The 25,718-nt window shown below is 35.7% G+C and overlaps 2 protein-coding genes across 6 annotated transcripts in view; both read left to right on the plus strand.

Annotated features, from left to right (window-relative positions):
* The first annotated feature begins 3,217 nt into the window (after nucleotides 1-3,217).
* Nucleotides 3,218-14,790, plus strand: LOC139970026 (uncharacterized). Of its 5 annotated transcripts, none has more exons than XM_071975600.1 (6): nucleotides 3,222-3,621; nucleotides 5,648-5,723; nucleotides 11,403-11,438; nucleotides 12,315-12,350; nucleotides 13,036-13,302; nucleotides 14,455-14,781. In XM_071975600.1, the coding sequence occupies exons 3-6, from the start codon at nucleotides 11,411-11,413 to the stop codon at nucleotides 14,541-14,543; spliced, it is 420 nt and encodes a 139-aa protein (XP_071831701.1). In that variant the 5' UTR covers nucleotides 3,222-3,621; nucleotides 5,648-5,723; nucleotides 11,403-11,410; the 3' UTR covers nucleotides 14,544-14,781. The 5 variants fall into 5 exon arrangements, with proteins under 5 accessions (XP_071831711.1, XP_071831701.1, XP_071831692.1 ...); XM_071975591.1 differs by having other exon boundaries at nucleotides 5,679-5,723; nucleotides 14,455-14,780; XM_071975581.1 differs by lacking the exon at nucleotides 5,648-5,723 and having other exon boundaries at nucleotides 3,226-3,621; nucleotides 14,455-14,774.
* Nucleotides 14,791-15,358: 568 nt separating this feature from the next.
* The window catches only part of LOC139972129 (uncharacterized), a 45,753-nt gene continuing 35,393 nt past the window's right edge, over nucleotides 15,359-25,718 (plus strand). Inside the window, exons 1-6 of the mRNA XM_071979090.1 lie at nucleotides 15,359-16,978; nucleotides 17,379-17,445; nucleotides 21,844-21,953; nucleotides 22,612-22,726; nucleotides 24,524-24,633; nucleotides 25,279-25,393. Coding sequence (XP_071835191.1) covers nucleotides 15,359-16,978; nucleotides 17,379-17,445; nucleotides 21,844-21,953; nucleotides 22,612-22,726; nucleotides 24,524-24,633; nucleotides 25,279-25,393 — 2,137 coding nt within the window. The remainder of the gene's footprint in view (nucleotides 16,979-17,378; nucleotides 17,446-21,843; nucleotides 21,954-22,611; nucleotides 22,727-24,523; nucleotides 24,634-25,278; nucleotides 25,394-25,718) is intronic.

A 25,718-nucleotide genomic window follows, 5' to 3' on the forward strand; every position in this document is an offset into this window, starting at 1 on the left:
GCGTGCATATTGTTTTATCGGTCTCGGGTAGGAAGCAAAATTAAAAGAACCCACTACCAACTACAAAGTTCTTCAAAAAAACTAATATTTACAAGCTTCACATCACGCTACCAAATCACAGTACACCATGTTGAAGGTCAAGTATCCCCCATGACCTTGTAGAAAGACAATGCCAAATTCCCACTACATAAAATTGGATGTTCTGTTCAAATTTGCCCGACGGCCAGACTGACTACTCCTCGGCCTTCCAAGCCGAGATATTCTCCCCAACCCCAACTAGTGGAAGATTACGTGAATCTAGGGTCTCCTAACTAAACTGGGCAGCAACTCCAATACATCTGAGTGCAGCTATGTAAATTTGGACCAGATCTTGATCAAAAACGTCACATCCATACCATTCACATGACCATATGCAAATTTTCCCGCTAATCTGAGCCACATTTTCGGTACTTTGAATATCGTCACTTAGTCTCCAATTGGCCCAAAGTGTGACTGCAATTAGTTAACCAGTCCCCCATTGGTTAGCTGAGAGTTTCCGTTTAAAGCTTCCGATTGGGCATTCTCTTTTTAAATGACTTGGGTTACCCCAAACCCAACAACCAACATTTTTGTGAGGAACTTCAACACCATAACACCCCGTGGGTTACCATTACTAAGCATCAATTCGTTAACTGCTGAATTTGTAAAGCTAGGTCATGATGAATTTATTTCATGTGCCTAGGTTCACTAGCTGAAGCTACTAGATTCTGAGCTTTCCTAGAAAATTTTAATTCCATGAGAGCTTCTTAATTAGAGTCGCAATAAAAGGACGTTCACATTAACAATTTCGAGGAAGCAATAAACCTTGCACAAGATCGTGATACGTGGCGGAGGTTAATCACTGAGCATGTCGGATAGACGAGACTCAACTTTCTACTTACTTCTATGAGAGATTCTTCCTCCTTTGCCGCTTCCAGTGTTAGTTACACAGACACGGGTTTACGCGGCCTCACAACAGTACGCTGTACCGCATTATCTAAATATGAAATGGAATAATCACTTTCCAATTCGTTCTAAACTTCTGCAGGCATGTCTGGATATGCTGAATTCCCCATCCTTCGAATTTCTGCTGCCAACTCAGCCAAAGATTTACCCTGTTTAAGCCTATGAATTCTAAGAAGTGCCCGATACAACTCGTTCTGCCCATACGTTCCAAATCGTATCTGAAACAAGCAACACACATCCTGATATATTACCTTTAAAAAACTTCAAATGTATTAAAATCCAGAAAATATACATGTAAGTGTAGATTTATAAATAGGATATGAAAAACAGTTAAGAGATATCAAGAATAAAATAGCATGGAATATATGTACAAGTAATAAATCAAAAGTTAATATAAGAAATCAAGTATGTTAGAGTCTGGCTTACCCCTATATGACCGAGCTGCATCCCCCTGCAGCTGTGTCAAGAGGAACAATAACTTATCCGCATCTTTCCATTCCTTCACATTACCACACAATTCAAAATGAGCCTTATAATCTTCACTTCCACCTCGATTATCCCAATATGGGCTAATCACCTTTGTGCTATAAAATTCACCCGTAGATGGATATAGAGTCTCAGTAATATTACATAGAGTATTGGTTCAATAAACAGTGAAATGTTTGTAAGTTGATTACAACATGAAATAATACATTCCTCTAGCATATCAAACCAATAAATTTTAATATATGTAGTGATTGCGAGTCAATAGCCAAGTTTTTGCCCCGTGAAAGCTAGATATGAGTTGGGACACATTTGTTTCTCCATGATTTGACTGTTTTCACGTCCACCCATCGATGAGTGTCACAAACTTAAACAAAAATGGACAACTGATTGCTGCCTACTTGCAAAGAACCATTTTCGGTGGGAAAAGGTACACTGTTTTGATTGTAGGCTACCTATCAGTACTGAAAAATACAACTTACACCGACAAGATTGAACTGTAATGAATAGCTATAGTGTAACAACAATTCACTCTGTATAGTCTACTCTTGTTTATGCCGCGTGTATAAATGTTATGTATGTTCTGTCAGATAACACTGGATTTCCTATTAGTAAAAACAGATTTCTTACTAGTAGTGCAGCTGTAAATAGCCAATCACATGGACTGTTTTTTAATTAAATAACATACCCCCAAGGTTCATCCAAACAAAATATTTTTTCTTACAACACAACCATTCCCGTTACTTTCACGTATACATACAGTAAGAGCCCACATACTTACACCTACATAAAAACAATTCTTCACAATCCTGATGTATGGTGAATTAGAATATCTCATTTAGGTACACATTACATGTAGGGATTGAGAAAATAATTCAAAAGTTGATGATACATGATGGTATGATGATTCTTAAACGTAACCTCTGGTACAAAATAGTTGAAACCGCTATTACGCATCACATATACCCGTAGACATTTGATGGTTTAGTTCGCAAGCTCGTAACTAGTTTAATGTTCAGCTCAGCCTAGCCAGACTTTCAGCACAGTATACTAATGTATAAATGGCTAGCCTTTGTGTTTTTGTAGCCTACTTTGAAGTTGAATCGACTGTTGTCAGACTTGCATGTGATTTTGTTGGCGAACGAAGTACATTGATTCCAAAGTCATTCGGAGTTTTGTACGGTGACTGTCTTCTTCACTGCATTCTATTAACAAAATCTTTCAAAATGACGACCATTAGCTAACAGTGACCAAAACACCAAAGACTGATTTAATTGTCATAAACTGTTAACAGTTCGACGTTTAAAGTTGTAACCAGCTGCATATCTAAATGTATTCAACACTCTGTAAATATAATCTCGTTTCTACTGATGTTTACTTCACTGCGTACCTTGAACTCAAAGAAAGACTGCGATTTTTGTACTGATTCGGTTCCATTATCAATGTCAAACCAAACAAGATTGATATGTATACCGTTTGTGTGTTTGTTTAAAAGATTTTGTAGATGTTTTAAATCTACAACCTCATATACGAATAACCCAATAATGTACGTTGAACGAAATATTACTACTGTACCGACCTTTGATCCTGCATTAACGTTGATATATTATGTTCAAAATCTCAATGACATTTGTATAATTTGCTAATATGTAATCCCTTAGATGCAACGGTGCTATAAATATATATGACAAGTCAACGTGTTTGTGCCCACGCAGTTGTCATGTGAATTGCTTCTTTCTTTATTGTATATTGTTCCTGGTTTGTGTGGGAATAATTTTGGCGGGAATTCTTCAGACAGCTCGTGGCTATTTTTGCAAAAGAAATGTGGGCGCGTGTGAAAAGGTTTTGTATGTTCTGTCCAATACACCGGCCGTCCAAAAACTGACATCCTAGTAATAATGCAGATTTGTTTGTTAAATAGCCAATTTTATGGATTGCTGTGGTTTATAAAAAAATAATGCCTGCGTGATATCCGACGTACAACGAGTCCAATTTCTTTGGCGAACAACACAACCGTTCGTTATTTTCACGTATACATACCGTGGGAGCTAACACGTACGTATGTGTACCAACAGAGGAAGCACAGAGAGCGCACTTTGACTGACGTTCTCCGGATGGTGGCTGTCAGAGAAGTCCACAATAGGCGTATTTTCTGTAAGTCCTTTGAAAATTTAATTTGTAATTTAATTTGTAAGAGAATCATTGATAAGCGTATCCGACGTGACTGTCGTAATTTGTGTATAATTTTAGGGGTATTCATTAGACATTAGTCTCTTTGGCATAAGAATAACGTTTTGTTACGAAGAGAAGTAGTCGCACACAGTGTAAACCCTACTTAACTCGTTCACGAGAATCCAGAAAATGTGGCCAAAATTATATTTGCGTATATGTTTAGTATACTGCATATATATATATATATATATATATATATATATATATATATATATATATATATATATATATATATATATATATATATATACACACACAGTGTAAACCCTACTTAACTCGTTCACGAGAATCCAGAAAATGTGGCCAAAATTATATTTGCGTATATGTTTAGTATACTGCATATATATATATATATATATATATATATATATATATATATATATGGCATATATATATATATGGCATTATATATATATATATATATATATATATATATATATATATATTTATGCCGATTAATTTTTCACAGTCATTACAAGCACGGTTTACGAAAGAGGAACTAACTAGTAAGGTCGGTTACACCCAAACTAAAGCTTTGGTTCGTTGAGCATTTTGAATGAGTGAGCGTTATTGCCTAATATAGCCAATGTGAATCATTTCGAGGTGAAAGATGTGTTTGTTCTACACGTGAATACATTCCATTCCAATGCCAAGTTTTTATAATTCAGTGAGTATTCTACACTGTATAGGACACATAAATAACAAAAGCCCACGCGCAAAGCAGATGATATGCAGGGAAGAAGTAGCAGTAACTGGTCCTAAAGTGCCGCATTTGACTTACATCAGTCAACAAATAACACTGTAGTTAAGTGTCGATCAAATTAAAATGTTGATATATGTTGTATTTGTGAATGGTTATTGGTAATTGTATGGTGATAGTGTAAAAGGAGAAGAAAATGATTTTCGTCATTTGTCTCTGTGTATTTATTCTGTCGTTTAATTTAAATTATGGTTTATCATGACAAATAATAAAGTGTAAATGAAAGCAGTATAAAACATTTCATTTGTCTCCATGTGCGTCAGAGTGATATAGTAACATATGAACGATATGAAACGACACACCACTTGAGTTCAGATAGAAATTTCATTTCATTTTTAGTCCATGCTATATGCCACAACTTATGGTCACTACAATATATCATGACAAACCTGGTCAGGGAATTCTAGATTTAACTTTATATTGGACTTGTTCGGTAATTTCTGATAACCGGAGCGTGGAGAATTTTTTTTTTGAGTAAAGATACACCCTAGATCACCGGAAATTACCCTTTCCTGGCCTTGCTTATTTGCAGATAAATGAATAATAGATAGGTTTCATCGCCAAAAAAATGTGACAAATGTCTATAAGTAGATGAAAGCGCAATAAAAAAGTAAATAATCGCGAATAAGTAAAAAGTGGTAAAAAGCTCAAAAGGGCGCCAGCAGTCCATTTGAGTCCGTCAGGGGGGGGGGGGGCATCCGCCCCCCTGACTGTATGGACGCTCCTCCACTGGCTGTATATTTTTGGGGAAAACAAATTATTTTCAAAATGCTCAGGAATTGCAGATGGTCGAGGCAAAAACAACCAAAATTCGACAAAACATCATTTCGAAGTTATTAATGGCTAGTTTCCCATCAGTTTAGACGATAACCTCACCCATTTCAATATCTTCACAGTATCATTTCACAAACCTCTAAATGTGAGATAAATTTGTGTTTGACTCACAACTTCAACTATCCCCGGCCCCGCTTAATGCTCATATTCTACAGATCTTCACTACGATTGTTATCCTTATTTTCGTTTTAACTGAAGAGTCCGCAGGAATAAATCCTCTATAATTTCCTCACATGTCCCAAACTATCCAGTTTTGTGTTCTTTAAGATTAATATAGAAAACCAGAAAAGAAATGATTTCAAATGTATCTTAACATAATAAATACCATTAAACCCTGTAATTCTTTTTCAACAGCCTGTAAATTCTTGTCCATTTCTTTTGCTAGATGTTCCGAACCTTGACAAGCCCCCAAGTACTCTCTAAAAACTTGGTATGCATTTTCTCCCCTCTTTTTGATGATTTTTACAAACTCCGTGACTTTTTCTTTCTCTGTAACTTTGGCGTTGATTTTCTCGTCGTCTATGTCTTTAAGAATTTCTTTACTTTTGAGATGAATAATTGCAGGCGTGACATCAAGGTCCTCACTCAGATTCTCTAGCGTCCTATCTAAGGTCTTCCTTTTTTCTGTAGGCATAGCCATCATTGAATATTATATCACAAATACCCAAGTAAATCTTTAAAAAAAAGACAAAAACACAACACTGATTAAACATAGATCAGAAATGACAGAATGTTCATAACATAGCAATGCAAATACACAAGGTTGAACAGCTTAAAATGTATTGGATACATATAAATTCCAACTTCACAATATATCTATGACTAAGCCTAATAGCGTAACTTTATTAAATCTAGGTCTCTGACTAGGTTACTAATATTATTCTAAAGCCTAGGCCCTGTTAGGATACGTCACCTCATGTAGTGTTCAAGCAGGAACTGGTACCAACTCCTCCATGATCAATTGATTAACCAGACATTTGAGACAAGTCACGCAGATCATTGTCTCTACTACAAAAGGGTTGGAATTTCCATTAGTTATATTCTAGTTTGGGTTGATGACCATGTCATTGCGTTGGCAATGGAAACCTTGTCAATAAATTCAAGGGCTCCATGAAACGTAAGTTCAATATGAAAGTTATAATGAACTTTTCATACTAATTAGCAATAGACTCTGCACAAGGTTGAGACTTCACTGAAACAAAGTAGGTACATTGTGATTGGATTTTAAAATTAGGATTGCAAACAGGAATTTGTGGGCAGCCTGATATTTCCAGCTACTCGTACCAGAATTGAGTTCTTATGTGTGGTCGGGGAATTGTCCCAACATTTAGCTGATTCCAGAGTAGAAGACCTTACAACTGTTAAGCATATTCTATGACACCTGAAGGGCACTATTGGTTACATGTTGACCTATCGGAGGTGTGATACAGAGCCAATTACCTTAACCACTTATGGTGACTCTCATTGTACGAATTCGGACGACAGGAGAAGATCACAATATATCGCTTCTTTTAGAGTAAGGATAATGGCCCAATATCCTGGAGAGCAAAGCGACAGCCCACGGTCGTCAACGTGTGACGCGGAGTAAATGGGTCAAGGAGACACTACCATGGAAGCACTCTACCTCTTACACTTGTTAAAGGGGGTACTTGGTGAAGAACGGTCATGCGCCTACATAAAGGGTAATTATCAAGGGGCAACTGCATTATGTAAGCAAGCAATATTTTGCCAGAGATCCATCATATTGACATCGAGTATCACTTTATAAGGAGTGTAATAAATGAAGGAAACATTTATCTCCAATATTGTCCACCAGAGGAGATGATCACTGATGTTCTAGTAGTTGTTAGTAAAAGAAGTCTACATTATGAGGTGAAGAGGGATGTTAAGATAAGTTACCTCATGCTCTGTTCAATCTGTAATTAAGAGTATGCACCCAAGACTTAGTGACGTCATCATTGTTTACCAAAATCCCATGTACTGCATGTTTCAGTATGACCCAAGAAAAACACGCACGTGAATAAACTGTTGAGTTAGTAAAATCGTGTTTATTTTATTACTTTTGTTCAACCAAAATCCAGTATAGCTACAAACCCTACAGGCCCTACAGTTAGCTCAAGTTCTAACTGACGTTCGATGAAGCTGATCGAAGGAATATTGACTTAACATCTTTATTGTTTAAAGCAAGTTCCAAGTGAGGCCAATGCTTTGATTTGTTGCTGCTATACGTCATATGGTATAGATTCTTGGAATAAAGTATAGTGGGTACGCAATTTATATAGAGACCGTGTGTATACCCAGTATTGGTACCCGGATTTTAAGAGTTGCGTCCGCGGGGCGCAACGTCTTATAAATATTTGCGTCCTATCAGAAAAACTTGCGTCCCACAGTCCTCCATGAAAACATGCATCCACTTTAACATACCAAGAACACACAGTAGTTATAGTGACCCCTGGCAAAACATTGGCTCGTACGCAATGAATGCCTATTGTGATAGGTCTATAATGTGCATGAAAAAAAATCAAATGATGAAAGCTGTAAATAGTTTACACCAACAAAATACTGTCAAATTCTGAAGCGGGAAATTTTGCCATAGATTAGTCACTATATATGCTGGCCAAGGCCTTATGCAGTGCGCACTTCTGTACGGGCTATACAACTCCTTTACATAGCGTCTAAGAAAATGTTTTGGGCTATGAATACGCTGTGAACAAAACCAATGTTAAGTCAAAATTGTGCCTAGACAGAAAATGCAAGAATAAAAATACCGCACTTTTTACTGATTTAATTGAAGCCCATAAATGATGAAGAAAATATAACGTATAGATCTCAATGACATAAGAACACGCCCCTAAAGGCCTAGTACTTGCTCATATTGTTTATGAGCCCCTTTCAAAAGTCGTAAGTTATACTGTACATGTGTCAACAACACCTAACGTTATATTTATGTGCACACATATGATAGCCTAAAGCACAAACTTGGCTATCTCTACACAGGGGGCAGTAACCTTACAAGTAGTTACTTTAAACAACAAACTTTGTTTTACTTTAGCACTATAGTTGCCAGAATGTTTGCAGACAATGGTAAGGGACTATAAGCCAAATAAAATCACAGGAAATTTGGAAACGCATCATTGACCACTTTCAGCACGAAAATCTTTGTAAAGGGAGTGTTGTTTACTCTATACTTTGAGGTTGATTGGTTCTTTTGAGAAGTTGTGGTTTTCAGTTTTTAGTGTCTTTGCAATTATGTAGAGACCGTGTGTATACTACCATTATTGGCCGAATTGGCATAAGTGTGAATTGTTGAAGAAAGCAATGTAAAATATGTATTGTTCACTACTAAAAGTCAGATAAAGGATTTAAAACTATAAAAACAGTTAATGTGATGTCCACAACTACAAAACTGGTTGAGAAGTAGATGAGTATACGTGCCCAGTATAAGATAATTTAACATTAGCTCCTCTCTGAAAGAGGCATCAGAAGGGTATTAAAAAACTGATATTTTATAATAAGGAAAAATAATTTAGTTTAGCTTAGTGACACGTTGCATATTTACCTTAATTCCCTCTGCATCGGTTGCATCCTCTTGCTCTCAGGGCAACTTAATGCAGGAAAATATTTGCTACGTAAAGGTCATTTTAAATAATACATTTATTTAGGTCATGTATGTGATCAATCAGTTCAGGTCATGTTTTCTAACAGAAGGGTTCCCTGGACATTCGGCAGGGTGTGAAATACCCAGATGCCAAAGCAATTTCTCAATCATTCCTGTTCTGACTTGTAGTTTGTAATATAATCAAGTGAGTGAAAGTCCAAAAGGATTTCGAATCGTGTCCACTTACAGTAGAAGAGCTTTGCAGGCGATCAAAACTTTGACTGACATTTGGCATTCAAAATACCTGTAAAGCGTGTTCTGTGTGAACACCGCATAGGTGGTAAAGACATAGTTGCAGTGGCATACATGCAATCTTTCTATGTGTAAACCTACAATTTAGCACCCTCTTTCATAAATTACAAGTGCCTAAAATCTATAAGTAAAAACAGTCACATACCCCTCGCCACCACCCATCTGTATAACTATGTTCTGCTGTTTCTGACTACATTAACCTAATACTGCAGCAAAAAAGGATTCTACAACCCCCTTCTATCTGTTAGATTCATTCTTGCGTCTGATTGGCTAATATGATTGCATCGGAACATTTCTGACAATCGGCTTTGATTGTAGTGCGACTGCGTTATATAATACTGGTATTACTACCAGCATGGACTAACTCCGTGTCCGAGCAAAATGCACCACAACTTATTAGAGACCGAAATAACTTCAACGCGTTGAAGTAACAAAGAACCTCCATTGAAAATCAATAACTAATTTTCAACTCCACCTCACAATAAAATGAGAAATTACTGTTGTTCTAGTTTCAATAATAGAGTTTACTTTATTAGCGTGTGCAACTTCCTAGATGAATCATATTTTGGATGGCACAGAGACAGTCTGTTGTTGCTGAGCAACATGGTTCAGTTTTACTTTCGGCAAAAAAAGCACATAATACATACAATATACTGAAAATCAATTGCCCTTTCAAGTGATCTTCTATGGACACATGGATATTCCATGCTTTGAACTAGAGTTTTCAACTAGAATCCCTCGCTCAAACTACTTTTTCTTCATATAAAAAGAGTTAGTGGTCTTTGAGCTTGTTTGTAAATCAGTCATATCAGAGATGGTCTACTGAGTCCATATTTTGAGGGGCAAAGTGCTTGGTATAACCTCATACAACAAATAATGAAAGGAGCTCTTATCAAACTAAACTAGGCCAACTGTACAAGAACACAAACGTGTTCTTTTACAAGTAAATCTGGTATCCTCACGAATAATCACATGCCCACAACATTTTAGCAAAACCTTTGAAGCCTAGCCTGTTGGTCTTCCAGTTGTAGGCATAATATTAATATCATGTTGATCGCCTCAACCATGTAAAAAGAGTCAATTCTGTTTTCATGTGACAACAATTTTTAACCGATATGGCCTTAACGTTGCCATAGTAACTTATTTGCGAACAATTTAATAAAATAAACTGTAACGTTACTTCTTAAACTATCGTTACATTGTCACTATAATTGTTGTAAGGTGTAAACACGACGAATGCTGAATTTGTTACTTGACAGTCATACAGAGTTCAAGGTATGTTTATAAACATACATTATGTACGTATTTATTCGTTATTGCTAGACAAAAGTCGCCATTTTGTTGTTCACCGTGACTAAATCACAGGAATTTGGACTAGATACATTCAAACATAATGAAGGTAAGAGAAACCGTCAGGAATCCTGCTCTTTTATTGGTTGTCGAACAGCCTTTAAAAATAATTGCTACAAATCTCGGTTTCCACCCAAGATTTTTTAGGTATTGTTAAAAACAAGCTTTTGTTTAATTTAATTTATCGTGCTGTAAATAAGGAATAAATTACTGCATGCTGTTTCTTATTGGCTCAAAATAAAACTAACTAAAAATAGGCGACTCTGCGCATATCAATGTCACAGAATTTAGGGTCTTGACTATTCATCACCTATAATAGGCAGCCAAAAACAATTTATTCATGAAATGTTTGCCGTACCTGCCTCTACCCAACTGAACAAATCACGTACAAGAGCTCAGGGTGGAAGAAGAGTTTGCCGGTGTGTAAACTCAAGATACTGCCAATAGCCTGAACTCAATGTCATAAATTGTGACATTTTCCATATCATTGACCTCTAATACATAAACTATTTAAAACTTGTGCAAGAAGTTTATGTCTCTCTACCAATAAATTATAGTGATCTATTGCAGAAAGGTTTCAACTCAATTAGCATGATGATATGTCTTGTGATTACATTGGTGTACAATAAACCAGAAAAGATTGACCAAACTTTATAAATCAATAATTGCTTGCAGGTATGAACAGTAGATTCAAATTGCCAAACAATTTCAACATTATAATTGGGATGTATAGTCTGATGTCACTGGTTGCATACCTTTTTTTTAAATACGTGTACAATTGTACAATGAAACGAACTAAATATACGCTTGGCAACGTGTACATGATGTCATACCTTTTTTCTTTGGCAGAATTGAACATGGATGGAACAGACAGAAGTCGAACTGGTATGAATGTGAAGAACAAAATACTTGCGTAATTGTCTTTATGGATCAATTTTGGTTCCAGTACTAACAACTTTGCACTGAAACGATAGCATTATAATAGACAAAATTCATGTCTTCCAAAACTGCTATACAGAATTTGAACACCAAATTATCCCCTGGTATGTGATGCTTGCTTATGCACACTGTATCTTAAATATTTCATTGTACATGAACTCCACACTTGGTTTGTGAATTCATCTTATAAACCAAATGGTCATCTGAGGTCAAATTCTGAATACCCTGTGAAAGCGTCAGTATAATTCAATGAGTGCACCTTTATTCAGGTCAAAGTCATTTCAGTATTACAGTCAACAAGTCAAGTTGCAGGGTCTCACCTGTTTTATGAATTTCAAAGGTCCTGTGATGTCAGCCTGCGTCAAATATGAAAACACAGAAAATGCAAAATTCCAGAATTACATCTTTATTAACATCATAATATGCATGTTGATCCACATTAGTGAGTAAAAGAAGCTTGAATGAACTTCATACTTGGTAGTGGTGGGTTCACATTATTGCAAGAACATTTCTGATCATTTGAAGTCGGTAATAGTGTTTGCAGTGCTACTGTTTAATGTTCGAATATAAAGTGTTTGTTTGATTCAAAGAATCACTAATGGAACTTGCTTTCTGGTTTTGTATGCAGCAACACCGATAACCCTGTTCTGTTCTCCAACTGTCCCATGGAAACAATTTCTTTCAACATTCTTATTGGGATATTTAGTCTGTTGTGACTGGTTGCAAACTTTTATAAGATAGATATTCTTGTACAATAAACGAACTAGCTATACGCTTAGCAACTTGCACATGATGTAATATATTTTTATTGTTCTTTGGCAGAACGTGACATGGATGGAACAGACGGAAGTCTAACTGGTATGAATGAGAAGACTTACATACTTGCGTAATTGTCTTTGTGAATCAATTTTGGTTCCAATACTTACAAATAATTTGTGTGCACAGAAAACAATAGCATTTATAAAAGACAACATCCAGGTCTCCCAAAACCGCTTGACAAAATGTAAACACCAAATTATTCTCTGGAATGTGATGCTTGCTTCTGCATACTGTAACTCAAATATTTCATTGTAGATGACCTCCACATTTGGTTTGTGCATTCATCTTGTTTATTAATGGTCATTTGTGGTTATAGTCTGAATACCCTGTAAAAGCTACAGTATAATTCAATGAGTGCATGTTTAATCAGGCTCATCTTTGACCCCAAAAAAACCTTTGATGACCACAAGGGAGTTATGCAAACTGGAAAGCTTCTTGGTTATCACAAAAGTTATCACTTAATTCTTGGACAAACTGAACTAACTTGCTCTACATTTTGTGAGATGTGGATATGGTTCTGTGGAATTTGAGCAAATTATATAACAAGGAATCACAAAGCTACCTAGCCTTCCGGTTTCAATTGGTTTTCAATCACAGTTGAATTTGTAGTCAATTGCAGATAATTATTACAACTTACTTGCTGCTGGTGTACTGAGTGGAATATGATGAATATAAAAATGCACAATCAGTACTAACAGTTTTTGTGCATGTTGCTTTCCTTCAGGATTTGGGCTTTTTAAACTATATGTAGCTGATCAACTGACCAATCCAGTTATTGCAAAACTTACAACTTATTTTAACTTTCCGCCGGCATTGCATGCAAGGTTGCAGGGCGAAGAACTAGAATTTGTCAACACACTTATCCAGAGGGGTATTATAAAAGAAACTGATATATCAGTGCTTCTTAATGCCTTGAACCAATTGAAGCTACGTGGAATACAGGAGGACGTTCAGAGGGAATTCTTGAGATGTATGGCAGTTGCCCCTCAGGGTAAGTGATGTATGTTGTAAAGTTTCATTTGAACCGTGTTTATTCAGTGCACGATAGAACAAGGAAATGTGATCAAGTTGGGACTTGAAAACGATTTTGGGCTGTCAGTGGTCATCACTTATTTGATTGCAAATCTGCTAATAGAGCTTGTTTATAACATTACCACTTGTAAAGAGGAACTCATAAACTTTACACTTGGGAGTAGATTAAAATTAGTAAGTCACTGGCTGAGTTTTTAATTGGCTAGCTATAAGTCAAAGGTAAAATCATTCTTGAATATGGTGCACAAATTCGATACCATTATTTTGTATCTTCTGAAGACAAAGGCTAAGTGGAATGTTTTTTTTATAATTGACTTTTATATACCCCTATAACGTTTGGTATTATTATTGTTGTCGCTTGAGAGCGAATAAAAATGATGTCTTCTTTAAGCAGTTCTGAATAACAGTATTTATTCTATAACAAAATCTAACCTAATCACGGCGGTAGCTGTCATTTGGATCCTTAACGTATTTTTTGTACAATTTTTGCTTTGTAAGACAATAATTAGAAATGCTACTGTTGCAATAAGATTTGCTGTTACGGGGTTTGTGACGTTCCAACGGAAATTATAGTAAGATGAGTACAATTTCTTGAAATTTAAAGTAATGCAGAAATCAGCTTAATTCTGGTTTAAAATATTATAACAGTTTTCATTGGTAATTTTGTGATAAACAAAGTGTACGTTTCACATCAGTTATGGGGCAAACAAATGTGCTTTAGGGGTAAAAAGTGTTTGATAAAGTAGGTTGTTATGGAAACAGCTTAAAATAGGGTAATACCGTACGTAATAATACCAAACAGATAAACTTTATTTGGCACATTAGTAAAGATATTGTCAAGAAGAGTTTACCTGTCGGGCGTTACACGAGTGGGCTTATCTATTAAACCTTGAACAAGTTAGATCTAAGAGTATTCATGAAGTGTTTTTACATCAACATTGTTTACCGTATACTCATGTTCAAATTTATGAGATATAAATTCGTAGCCTATAACCAAACAATTAGTTTTTTATGTTACTATCTTATTTTGAAGTTTACTGATGTTCAATGAATTTCGTAAATATTTGATATATATTAAAAGTTTATTAAACGTCGATATCTGCTTCCACAGATAATTGTTATACTCTCAGCGTTGCCAACATCAGTTGTAAAGAGAGTCGTTTAGAAGACTGTTTAGAAGAAAGTGACCATATCGCGTAAGTTGCGTACATGTATTTGTGCCATCGCATTTGAGAAGAATGTCAAAACATTTCATATTATTTTGATAGTTGTAATGTAATGTACATTTGGCCCTTCTCCTGTTAAACAAATTCCCTACTTGAGGTCTGAAACTATTTGCATGCCATTGACAAACTTCACATGTAAGAAGATCGTTGACTGTTTCGTATTCTTCTTTGGTTTCCATCTACAGGACAACTATAGATCTTTCATCGAATTCACAGAATATTGAAGTCCGTTGTTCTATCTGTAAAGATTACTTTACAGAACCGAAGCGTTTACCGTGTTTTCATCGATTTTGTAAGGGATGCTTGACAAAAGTAGTAGAAGTGCCCCATGGAAAGCATTTGGAATGTCCTACATGCTCACACACGTGTAGCTTACCAGATAAAGGATTGGATGGCTTCAAAACAGACTATCACATGGAAAACATAGTCGAGTTTCAAAAAATTAAGTCTTCGTTCAACGGAAAAGCTATAATTTACTGTTATGGCTGTTCCAAGGAATCTATACATGTGGCTGGTTACTGTTTTAAATGTAAAAACTTTCTATGTGACATATGTTATCAACTTCATCTTACAAACAAGAGCATTCGTGATCATAAAGAAAAAGTGATATCCGCCAAGTATTGCGCATCAGACGGTTTCGATTTGCAAAGATATTTATTTCTAAAGGAACCTCAGAAGTGTAACGTACACGTTGAGTTAACAGTCGATCTTTGCTGCTTGACTTGCAATAACCTTCCAGTGTGTTTTAAATGCGCTGCTCTAGGTCATGCAGAACATAAAACTTGTGATATGAAGTCTCTCGCTGCAAAAGAGAAGACAAAGTTAGTTGATGTAAAAGAAGTTCTAGAGATATGCAATGAAAAGTACAGAGAATTGAATAAAGGAATTGAAGAAACAAATGCCAGTATAGAGACAATGTATAATCCAGCTGCTCAGAAAACGAAAGACCAGCATGAAAGAATTCTTGCAATGAAGGATAAGACTAGAAAAGAGAAAGACTGCCTAAAGAAAAGTAAAGATAAGTTGAATCAAATTTTGCAAAAGAAAGAGGCGTCGCTTGCAGAAGACAGAAAGAGAGAAATTCGACAAATCAATGAGAAATATGACAACAAACTAGATGAGATTCACAAAAACGACAAAGAAGAGAGAGAAACGTTGGACAAAAATCACATCATTGCCCTACAAAAATTATCAAACGAGCAAAAACAAATAGAGAAGAAGATGGAGAAACAAAATCAAAAAGCAAAACAGAAACAGGAAGAGAAAGTAGCCAAAGTTTTGAAAATATCGAAAGTTGTTAATCAATTAGCAGGCAGAATGTTTAATAATAACGCAACAAGGGAAAGCATTCATCACGCTGACGATGATAGGATTACCACACAATGCCTGCCTGAGTTACACATCGCCTGCAAGAGATTGGCTGATGATTTTGAAAAGGAATCCTTCGAACTGGCCTCGCTATTGAGCACCAAATCTGTTAGAGTCATCAAAATTGATCAAATGAAAGGTACCAAGCAAAAGATTCAAAGTATAACTAGTTGCGGGAAAAACTGCATAGCGATCACGGGTTATGAATCACGATATAACTCATTTCTTGCTATTGTAGATTCCGAAGGAAAGCAAAGAAAATTCACCACAATTGAGGCAAAAAAATCTAATACAAAATGTTTCATAGCCTCTCTTTCAGATGCAAAGGTCGTTATTGCTTCAAAGTTTAATTTGATAACTATCTTTAATACTCAGGATTTGTCAATATTGTTCCAAAAAGACATTTCGAGAATCATCCCATTGTGGGTATACACATGGCGTCTATCGTGTGTAGCCACATGGGTAGCCACAGATCGAGCCAAAAAGGAAATATATGTGGGTGCAAGCAACTTGAATATCTATGTCTTTAACGAACGTCTCAACCACGTGCAAACCCTAGATTTGACAAAGATCGTAAAATCCATAGCAGAAATTCTAATTCTTGAACGCGATCTCCTGGTCTGTGATGATATTGCGAAAAGAGCCTACATAGTTACGAGGCAAGGTGGTCTATCAGTTCTCGCACATGAAATGAAAGCTATCGGAAGAGATGAGTATTGTCCATTAAGTGCCTGCACAGACAAAGAAGGGTGTATTTTCATGTTGTGGTCCAAGAAACAAGGAGAAGTTGATTGCCAGTTTGCAAAATATAGTCGAGATGGCCGAACTGTAATCACAACAGGACGTCTGGACAAACGGTCAGAGTGTGTAACTATAATGGAGCAATCTGAAGGAAAAGAGTGTCTGGTAGCTGCAACAACGAAAATCAATAATATGTTTTGTCATACACTAGTAAGTATGCAAAGCAGCAAAAAACCAATGGAGAAGGTCATCTATCAATCAAAGTACAACAGACCAGATAACAGAGCTACCTCTGCATTGGTAAACACAAAATCGATTTATATTTTCCGTTGATTGTGCCGCCCTAGAATAAAATTTTCTTGATTCAGTTGATCCTCTCAACCAACTCATTGGCGTTTTATAAACTTTATGGGTTCGGTTATTTATCAAATATCTTTTTATCCCTCAAAACCTCAACTGACATTATCTTTTCATTTTATTAATTTCAAGATATAGGTGGAAGGATACACGTTTACTGTGGTAGGAGGATGTATATTAAACCTGACTATATATGTTAGGAAGGATATCCATCAAAAGAGAAAACTATAAAGAAAATAGCTCTATCGACACCTCTTTTGAAATTTAAATGAAATTTATATTCAATCATTCACTGTTCGTTGATTGTTGAATAACGTATTGTTGTCTTTTTGTTGCAAAATAGCGAGTATCGGACTTAGGTGCTTCAACGTCTGGTTATTCCTCTACCCAGCCCGGTACAACACAAACAGGTTTTGTAGTTATTTCAATTTCTTCAATAATTATAAGGCAATGTATCATCCTGATTCTGCTGTCTCCTTCAACATACGTTCATAAGTTCAATATGCAATGTAGCATGTTATAGTTCTTTTCTTTTTTTCTGATCATGTCTTTTTATGATTCTTTCACCTTGTTCTTTGGTCAATACCTCAAAGATCTCTTTTAGTACACAACAGAGGCTTTGGATATGAATTCTATGGCTTGGGTTGTAGTGCTCTTTTATTCCTTGCCAGAGGCAAAATTAATCTATGCGATGGTGTGTGTGCGTGCGCGCATGTGTGCGTATGTGACGCTTGTTAACACGGTAACTCAAACAGTTAATGGTTGGTTAACTTCATACTTGGTATGTGCATCTGTCTCATTAAATACAAGGAGCAGTCTGTTTGCTGCGAAATTCAATGGTCATGTTGGGTCACAGATGTCAAAGAATGAACACTTTGCGAACACGACCAATGAATAGGTACATCGTTGTTGAACTTCATATATGGTATATAGATTCAGCTTGTTTAGTACAAGAACCCTATTGAAATTGGTGGAGATCAAATGTCATTTCGGTCAACATTTAAGTGGAAATCTTGGAAACACGATAACACAAGGAGTATATTATCTTTCTTTATTTTGATACGTAGTATGTACATCCAGCTTGGTGAGTGCAAAATCATATTATAATTGGTAGAGGTGAAAGGTCACATGATGTCAACAGGCATCAAATCTGAAAACTTGTTAAACATGAAAACTCCAAGTTAAAGCTACAATTAATCTAGTTTGGTCAAATTCAGCTCAGCTTAGGTCTGTGAAGGGGTTCTATAGGTATTCAACGAAACATACCTGGCATCCAGGTGAATAGAATCTGCTTCAGAATTCAAACTCTTGCTTTAAAAATTCTCTTAAACCTTCTATCATGTCCCCCCCCCCCCCATCTGAGCCTCAATTAAGGTGTCAACAGGTTATCTCGAAGAGGCACAACCTGGCTTTCGGGTTCAAAAGTGGAAAAAATGACAAATTTCTCAAAACTATTTCACAACCAAGTCATGTAAGTCTCAACAAGTATTAAAGCAACTGCTGGCTTAAAATTGGAAAAACGTGCCTATATTTCACATAGGAAGACTGTTCGTCCTGGTATTTCTTGGTTTAAACATCTATCCTTAAAACATCATTTTCAGTGAATGATTTGGTTGATGCCTGCAAGTGATTGCTACAAAACTTTACTGGTTCTCACTTCATTCTTGGACAAGTTTAACTTTAAATTAGTCACATAGATATTTGGAATTTTGAGGAAAAAAGTCACTAAACTTTATGGCTTTCTGGTTCTGTTTCAATTCTGTAGTTACTTCAGAAGCAAAGGTATCAAGATTTTTGCCTCCAAAGCAAAAATTGCTGCAAGATTCTGACATTCCTATTGCAAATAGGGACATCTGTACCATATACATCAAGTCAGAGGTAAGTGTATGGGCAGCGAAGGTTAGTCTATGAATCATGTAGTTTTTCCTAATTCTATTAATGTCAGTGAAGTGGTCTGACAAACGTTGTGCTAGTCAATTTGACCCATACTCTTTGCTTCCGTAATCTGTCATTTTAAAGGGATCATTGACCACGATTTTACAATATGATGAAGATTGCGATAACAATGATCATTTGTAAGTAACTGTCAAAATAAAGCAACCCATAGGAAGTGGCTTTGCCAGACATTTCAATCTTGGGGGCACCGCACTTAATTAGGTGGGCATAAAGTTTATATGTAAATGCTACCCTGGGGGTGGGGGGATTAATGGGATGGGAGTCCCCATTTGAGAAAGTTTTGATTATCTAAGGGTCATTAGGTACAATCTGGTATTATATTTTGCAACTTGAAGCATTTTCATGTTCACGAATTTTCGGGCTTAGTCTGTCCGATATTTATGTTTTTAATTGAGGCAGATAAAATTTGTGTTTAAGAATTGTTCTTAACACTGCAAATCGCATCTGTGGACACATCTTGAAGGATGGCACGTGCCCACCCCCCCCCCCATGCTACCACCTGGCAACGCCACTGCCCATTGGAATGAAAATTGATGGTAATAATAATATGATGATGCCGCTGCATTTGATTATCGGACCAGGGTTATATAACCTAAGTTAACCTTTCTATGGACTTTGAACTTTATTTGGACACAGCATTTTTGGAACTCTGGATTATTTTGGGATGGGGGTGCGGTTAGAGACTGAACTCAAAGTTGAGACCGACATCAGGCGCGTCTATCAATATGGTATATCCTCTCCTCTGAAATATGACATGACGTTCCATTTTCTGCTACAGGACCTAAATTAAATGATATAAATGATGTAAATGATACGATTATAATCTTTGCGTGTGTTGCTGAACTAGACTGTAAACCTGGTTTGAACTATAACACAAATAATATTCTGCACCATTTCGATCACAGGTCAGAATGCAACAAGGAAACAGAGAAATCACTTTCATGGGTGGAAAATCTTCACAAGCACCGAAAAGAACGTATTCTACGGCATCAAATCGCAGTCCCTTAAGCTCAGGCTCTGGTTAGTGAATTAATTAAACAGAGGTTATGATAGTCTTAATGTTGCATTTGTTACTTTGACTTATTTTATAAATATTAATAGTTTCAGTTATAAATGAATAAAGCGGCGCCGGTTGAAGCTTGAAAAGGCACAAGTGTTAGTCGACGAATGCCAATTGATAGCTTCCTGCTTTATCTATCTATTAGTGGCACTTCATTTTTGAAGCCAAACAAACACAGTCAAAGGTAACACAAACCCATCCATCATAACTGGTTCATGTGATGAAAGTAAATGTCATGCACAACTTACCAAAAGAGCTAAAAGATTTTTGTTCCATTTGGGAGATATCACAGGTGTTACATCCCTTCACCCAGCAGGTTTAAGACTAAGTCAAGCCTAAATATTACATTATCCAGCAACATTTGCCTTTAACTTAAATGGGGATTTCTTCTTGTTAGAAAATGTCTATGTTCTGTGACGAAGATTGATTTTGCAAATGCTGAAACTGACATGTTGGACCTGTTAATATGACAATGCTCTCAATGGGTTTGATTGTAAAGCTGGTAAAATTCTACCTTGAAAATATGAAATGCCATTTAAATGACATATTATCTATTTATTTATTAATTTATTTATCTATCTATTTATCTATCGCCTATTTCACAGTAGCTTTGTTTAGAGGTATAAAGTATTAAAATAGAATACAACGAGAGGGAACCTTTCTATCCCAAGCTCCAATAAGAAAATCAAATACGACGTACCGAGATGGTAATGCTTTGTCAAGAACAGATTAAGATATAATGAGTTCAACGAAATAATAGCGTCAATAACGATACGACCTTCGTCTGTTTGGCTGGTATTCGGTTTCAAACAAATACCATTAATGCTTTTTATAGTTAATCTGTGTAATGTTTTGGTTAACAAACAAAAATATATAAAACGGTTATAAAAATACTCGACAGAAAATGTTCTAAATACTGAAGGGCAATAAATTTCTTTGAGTTTGTATCCATATTCCTACCAAATATATACATCTCAACTTGTAGAATACATATTATTTTGTAAAAGAAGACTTTAAAGGCTGTTTTTTTCTTAATCTGTTTACATCACAAAAGAAATATTTCATATGTAGGATAAGGAATTTATAAGGATGCAAAGGGTGTATTTTAGTACCCAGAAAACTATCCTGCTTTATAAAATACAAACTGCTTGGTAAGTAACTTCATTTCAACGTCAAAAATAAGAATAAACGTGTAGATGCAGTTTCAAAATAGATGTTTTTAGTATTAAAAAATGAACAGAGAGGTGTTTAATTTTTCCCCATCAAACTTAAAATAAATATTGGTCGGTAAAATCATGTGTTAAAATCTAAAACTGAAAATAATGGATCTTGACTTCATTTACTGATAATCATGGCATCTTAAAAATCCGGTTCCAATCATCGAAGTTTTAGTCGTTAAACAGAGCATTCCACTTTCTAATTGTAGTAGAAGGTTTGGCTACTTTTTCTAGATATGTAACCAGATATGTAATAATGATAAACAGCTTAAGAAAGTGATCTATCCTTCAGAGCTTTATTAAAATACGAGTTGTCTAAATAGGTGTCACGGTTTACTATAAGGCCACCGTGTTTTATATCTGAAACTTTATTACAACTAATTTCCAACATCAAAGTCATGTTCCTTTCCCTCTTGCCTTAAATAAATGAAATAATCTTTAGGCACTCTTCATTATATTTATCATATTCATATCTAAGTCAGCAATATATTTCAGCAGATTGGCAGCAAATAATTCACGTTTCATTGAACATATGGCTTAAATGTGGATTGATAACTTACCATTTCTCAACCCAGCTCGCAACACCGATGTCAAGAAAAACCAAAAGGAAGATGCAACCAGTTCGATATCCAACATGCCAGCGCAAGGGCCATCCGGTGAACCAGGCAATTTCTTTCACACTGAGGTATTATAGTTGATCATTGTAAGGAACTTTCATATAAAAGAGTCTTTGGTTGCATCTGGTACTATATTTTGCAACTTGAAGTATTTTCATGTTAAAGAATTTTCGGGCTTAGTCTGTTCGAGATTTATGTTTTTAATTGAGGTATATAAAATTTGTGTTTAAGTATTTTTTCTTAACACTGCAAATCGCATCTGTGGACACATCTTGGGGGATGGCAGGTGCCCACCCCCCCCCCCCCCCCAGGCTACCACCTGGCAACGCCACTGCACACTGGAATGAAAATTGATGGTAATAATAATATGATGATGCCGCTGCATTTGATTATCGGACCAGGGTTATATAACCTAAGTAAACCTTTCTATGGACTTTAAACTTTATTTGGACACAGCATTTTTGGAACTCTGGATTATTTTGGGATGGGGGTGTGGTGAGAGACTGAACTCAAAGTTGAGACCGACATCAGGCCCTTCTATCAATATGGTATATCCTCTCCTCTGAAATATGACATGACATTGCATTTGTCTGCTACAGGACCTACAGTAAATCATATAAATGATGTAAATGATACGATTATAATCTTTGCGTGTGTTGCTGAACTAGAATGCAAACCTGGTTTAAACTATAATACAAATTATATTCTGCACCTTTTCGATCACAGGTCAGAATGCAACAAGGAAACAGAGAAATCACTTTCATGGGTGGAAAATCTTCACAAGCACCTAAAAGAACGTATTCTACGGCATCAAATCGCAGTCCATTAAGCTCAGGCTCTGGTTAGTGAATTAATTAAACAGAGGTTATGATAGTATATGTGACATGTGTTACTTTGACTTATTTTATAAATAATAATAGTTTCAGTTATAAATATATAAAGCGGCGCCGGTTGAAGCTTAAAAAGGCACAAGTGTTAGTCGACGAATGCCAATTGATAGCTTCCTGCTTTATCTATCTATTAGTGACACTTCATTTTTGAAGCCAAAAAACACAGTCAAAGGTAACACAAACCCATCCATCATAACTGGTTCATGTGATGGAAGTAAATGTCAAACACAACTTACCCAAAACAGCTAAACGAATGTTATTCCATTTGGGAGATATCACAGGTGTTATATCCCTTCACGCAGCAGGTTGAAGACTAAGGCAAAACTAAATATTACATGATCCAGCAACATGTGCCTTTAATTTAAATAGGGATGTCTACGTATTACAAAATGCTTATGTTCGCTGACAAAGATTGATTTTGCAAATGTTGAAACTTACATGTTGGACCTGTTAACATGACAATGCTCTCAATGGTTTTGATTGTTAAGCTGGTAAAATTCGACCTTGAAAATATGAAATGACATATTATCTATTTATTTATTGATTTATTTATATATCTATTGATCTATCGCCTATTTCACAGCAGCTTAGTTTATAGGTATAAAGTATATAAATAGAATACAATGAGAGGGTACCTTTCTATCACAAGCTCCAATATGGAAAAAGTCACTGAATGTCAAATACGATGTACCAAGATGGTAATGCCTTTTCAAGAACAGATACAGGTATAATGAGTTCTACGAACCAATAGCGTCAATAAAGATACCACTTTTGTCTGTTTGGCTGGTATTCGGTTTCAAACAAATACCATTAAAGCTGTTTATAGTTAATCTGTGTAATGTTAAGGTTTAAAAAAAATATATAAAACGGTTAAAAAATACTCGACAGAAAATGTTCAATTTACTGAAGGGAAACAAATTTCTTGGAGTTTGTATTCATATTCCTATGAAATATATAAATATCAACTTGTAAAATACATTTAATATTGTAAAAAGAGACATTAAAGACTGTTTTTTCTGTTATATGTTTACATCAGAGAATGAAAAGTTTCAGATGTAGGATAAGGAATTTATAAGGATTCATAGGGTGTATTTTTAAAGCTATCCGGATTTGTAAAAAACAAACTGTTTGTTAATTAATTTCATTTCAACGTCGAAAATAAGAATAGACATGTAGGTGCAGTTTCAAAATAGATGTTTCTAGTATTAAAAAATGAACAGAAAGATGATTAACTTTTTCCCATCAAACTTAAAATTCTCTTGGTCGGTAAAATTATGTGTGAAATTACAAAACTTAAATAGAACTTCACTTCATTTACTGATAACCATGGCATCTTTTGAATCCGGTTCCAATCATCGAGTTCTAGTCGTTAAACAGAGCATACCACTTTCTAATTGTAGTGGGAGGTTTGGCTACTTTTTTCCAGATAATAATGATAAACAGCTTGAGAAAGTGATCTATCCTTCAGAGTTTTATTAAAATACGAGTTGTCTACAGAGGTGTCACAGTTTTCTATAAGGCCACCGTATTTGATATCTGAAACTTTATTGCAACTAATTTCCAACATCATTTTCCAGTTCCTGCCCCTCTTGCCTTAAATAAATGAACTAATCTATAGGCAATCTTCTTTATCATTATCATATTCATATCTAAGTCAGATATTTCAGCAGATTGGCAGCAATTAATTCACGTTTCATTTACCATATGGCTTTAAATGTAGATTGATAATGTACCATTTCTCAACCCAGCTTGCAATACCGATGTCAAGAAAAACAAAAAGGAAGATGCAACCAGTTCGATATCCAACATGCCAGCGCAAAGGCTATCCGGTCAACCTGCCGATCTCTCTCAAACTGAGGTATAATAGTTGATCATTGTAAGGAACTTTCATAAAAAAGAATCTTTGGATGCATCTGGTACTATATTTTGCAAGTATTACCATGTTCAAGAATTTTCGGGCTTAGTCTGTCCGATATTTATGTGTTTAATTGAGGCAGATAAAGTTTTTGAGTGAGTATTTTTTCTAAACACTACAAATCGCATCTGTGGACACATCTTGGGGTGGCACGTGCCGCACCCTCACCCAGGCTGCCATTTGGCGACGCCACTGCCCATTGGAATAAAAATTGATGGTAATAATAATAATATGATGATGATGCCGCTGCATTTGATTACTGGACCAGGTTTTAAAACCTTAGTTAACCTTACTATGGACTTGGAACTGTATTTGGACACAGCACTTTGAACTCTGGATTATTTTGGGATGGGGATACGGTAAGAGACTGAACGCAAAGTTGAGACCGACATCAAGCGCGTCCATCAATATGGTATATCCTCTCCTCTGAAATATGACATGACGTTCATTTTTCTGCTACAGGACCTACAGTAAATCATATAAATGATGTAAATGATACGATTATAATCTTTGCGTGTGCTGCTGAACTAGAATGCAATTCTGGTTTAAACAATAACACAAATAATATTCTGCACCTTTCGATCACAGGTCAGAAAGCAACAAGGAAACAGAAAAATCACTTTGATTGGTGGAAAATCTTCACAAGCACCTAAAAGAACGTATCCTACGGCATCAAATCGCAGTCCTTTAAGCTCAAGATCTGGTTAGTGAATTAATTAAACAGAGGTTATGATAGTCTATATGTGGCATTTGTTACTTTGACTTATTTTATAAATATTAATAGTTTCAGTTATAAATATATAAAGCGGCCCCGGTTGAAGATTTAAAGGTACAAGTGTTAGTCGATGCATGCCAATTGATAGCTTTCTGCTTTATCTTTCTCTTAGTGACACTTCATTTATGAAGCCACAAAAACACAGTCAAAAGTAACACAAACCCATCCATCATTACTGGTTCATGTGATGGAAGTAAATGTCATGCAAAACTTACCCAAAACAGCTAAACGAATGTTATTCCATTTGGGAGAT

The sequence above is a fragment of the Apostichopus japonicus genome, chromosome 1 (genome assembly GCF_037975245.1).
Source record: "Apostichopus japonicus isolate 1M-3 chromosome 1, ASM3797524v1, whole genome shotgun sequence".
In the NCBI taxonomy this organism is placed as follows: Eukaryota; Metazoa; Echinodermata; class Holothuroidea; order Aspidochirotida; family Stichopodidae; genus Apostichopus; species Apostichopus japonicus.

Bases quoted from the DNA above. Each gene is read 5' to 3' on its own strand.
- LOC139970026 (XM_071975571.1), top strand. From the start codon at position 11,548: ATGTCTTCCAAAACTGCTATACAGAATTTGAACACCAAATTATCCCCT. The intron at 11,597-12,314 runs GTATGTGATGCT...GTTCTTTGGCAG, and splicing joins GAACACCAAATTATCCCCTG to AACGTGACATGGATGGAACA. The intron at 13,303-14,454 runs GTAAGTGATGTA...CTGCTTCCACAG, and splicing joins TATGGCAGTTGCCCCTCAGG to ATAATTGTTATACTCTCAGC.